This window comes from Penaeus chinensis, chromosome 3 (assembly GCF_019202785.1).
Source record: "Penaeus chinensis breed Huanghai No. 1 chromosome 3, ASM1920278v2, whole genome shotgun sequence".
Taxonomy (NCBI): Eukaryota; Metazoa; Arthropoda; class Malacostraca; order Decapoda; family Penaeidae; genus Penaeus; species Penaeus chinensis.
This window is the reverse complement of record NC_061821.1, coordinates 39,553,184-39,555,683: the sequence shown is the minus strand read 5'-3', so window position 1 is coordinate 39,555,683 and position 2,500 is coordinate 39,553,184. Positions and strand designations below refer to the sequence as shown.

At 45.4% G+C, this 2,500-nt stretch overlaps 1 protein-coding gene across 1 annotated transcript in view; it reads right to left on the bottom strand.

Moving 5' to 3' along the window:
* The window catches only part of LOC125043253, a 71,191-nt gene that overhangs the window by 38,671 nt on the left and 30,020 nt on the right, over positions 1 to 2,500 (bottom strand). Inside the window, exons 3-5 of the mRNA XM_047639266.1 lie at positions 1,449 to 1,624; positions 1,030 to 1,227; positions 652 to 764 (exon numbers count right to left, since the gene is read on the bottom strand). Of these exons, the coding sequence (XP_047495222.1) occupies positions 652 to 764; positions 1,030 to 1,227; positions 1,449 to 1,624 (487 nt within the window). The remainder of the gene's footprint in view (positions 1 to 651; positions 765 to 1,029; positions 1,228 to 1,448; positions 1,625 to 2,500) is intronic.

Here is a 2,500-nt window from a genome sequence, read left to right as displayed (position 1 = left end):
AAGCCTTAGCAAATTGCATTCCACCGATTACATGTTTATCGCCTCCAACATTACCCCCTGAGTGTGACGTGTGACATGAGAAACGTGACAGGAGCATGTAAGTGTGACGCACGTGCAGGCAGGCGTCAGACACCATCCCCCTCCCCTCTCCCCCTCCTTCTCCCTCTTATTGTTACCTCTCTAACTTTCACTGATTGGTCTCAATGACGATTTCTGACATTTCTGTACCGATGGTGACAACTTGTAACGCATTAGTACAATGTGATCGGTACTTGTCATATGGTTCACTACACTTAGAGCAGTATTTTTCAGTCACACGCTCCATGGACAGTACGAGTGGCGCAGAGTTCGCCATCGGTACGGGTCGTGCAACTCGTTAATGCTTCATCGTAATATTTACCTAAAACTTCTGGCAAGCCCTGCAATAACTACAATATGTCTTTCGTTACAGCATAACAATCTTAGAGCTGCATAACCGCAAGCACCAGAGGCGTGACACGTCGAAGCACAACCGTTTTTATCATTTCAAAACGTGACACTGCAAAACTTTAACCGGCCGAAAGACTATGACTTACTCCCACAACGAAAATAATGCTACAAGGTCCCTGGAAGAACAGCAGGCCGTGGCTCAGACGGCCAAGGGATACTCACCCCACACCTGTACTGCGGCTCGGGGTCTCCGTCGCTGATTCGGGCGTCCCGCACGGCCAGGTAGTTCTTGCCGTCCTCGCCCACCCACGCGCCCAGGCACTGCAGATCCGTTCCTGGGGAGCCAACATGCAGCATGCGGTTATTCGGTGTTGAGCGGAATGCCCACGAGCCACTCGTCCGCCACTTAAGGCCGTAAGAGTTGGGGGATACATTTATTCTGCATTCCATGGGCTTTCTTATGTTGCAGATGTAAATTTCATTTTTCGACTTACACAATCACATTCCTGATGTTGTACGACACGTTCGAAAAATAAAGGAAAATAAAACAGTACACTGAAGGAAAACAGAAAACAGGAAAACATGAAAGAGTACACTTACGCTGAAGGCCGGAGCCGGAGCAGTCGCGGTAGTTGACGTTGAAGCCGAAGCCGTAGGGGCAGTTGGAGAACTCGGACGTCAGCTGCTCGCAAGACGCCGCCGTGACGCCGTTCCCCCCGCGGCGGTACGTGAATCGGTATCGGCCATTCAAGGGGCACTCGATGGGCAGCTCGGGCTCGTCCCAGTCGGACTTCACTTCTGCGAGGGGAAAACACACACGAAAGGGAGTGGTTATCGCACACTGTTTTACTCCTTCCCGTCAACAGTACGAGTATGGGTATAGTACAATCTCTTGCGAAATCCAGTTCTAAATTTTTATCTGAGCACAGGACGTTGCGTATAAAACCTCATGACTATCAAACATTTTAGAGTATGCCTTTGCAGCACGCAAGCACACGGGAGAAAGTACAAGCACTTACTGTACAGCATGATTTCGCGGGCGTGTCGGGTGGCGATGGCGGGTGCGGGCGGGCAGGTAGAGAAAGCCTCGGACTCACTCGTGTAGCAAGCGTTGATCCCCAGCGTCCACACCTGCACCACTTTGGGCGAGATCACGTTGAGGCTGATGCACCGGAAGCAGGTCGTGCCGCCCGTCCTGTGGGGGAGAGGGGGGGGGGGTTACCCTGGGATGGAATCTCGCAACTTTCACCTTCGACGCGAGGCTTCAGGAGGGGGGGGGGGGGGTACAGAAGGGAAGCGAGTGCGTGAGGGAATCTCTTTATCTATCGTATCTGACTGCCTCTTTATCTATATGTATGTGTGCGCACATCTATAAATGCACGTATGCATGTATATTTTGTATGTATGCACGTATGCAAGCACATATACATTATTTATGTAAGTTTTCATACATGTTTGTATGCAAATGTGTATTTATGAAAGTATGTATGTATGGAACTATGTATGTATGGTACTATGAATGCATGAACATATGTACATATGAACAAATGTATGCATGTATGTAAGCACGTTTGGATATATGCATGTATTATGTATGTATGTATGTATGTATGTATGTACACGTGTATGTATGTATGTATGTATGTATGTATGTATGTATGTATGTATGTATGTATGTATGTATGTATGTGTGTATGTATGTATGTATGTATGTATGTGTGTGTGTGTATGTATGTATGTATGTATGTATGTATGTATGTATGTATGTATGTATGTATGTGTGTATGTATGTATGTATGTATGTATGTATGTATGTATGTACGTATGTATGTATGTATGTATGTATGTATGTATGTATGTATGTATGTACGTATGTATGTATGTATGTATGTATGTATGTATGTATGTATGTATGAACGTATTTGTATATGAACCTATGCTTATGTATGAACATACGCATGTATGAACATATGTATGTAGGAACATGTGTATGTAGGATCATATGTATATAAGAACACATGTATGTAGGAACACATGTATGAACATATGTATGCGTGAATATATGTATGTA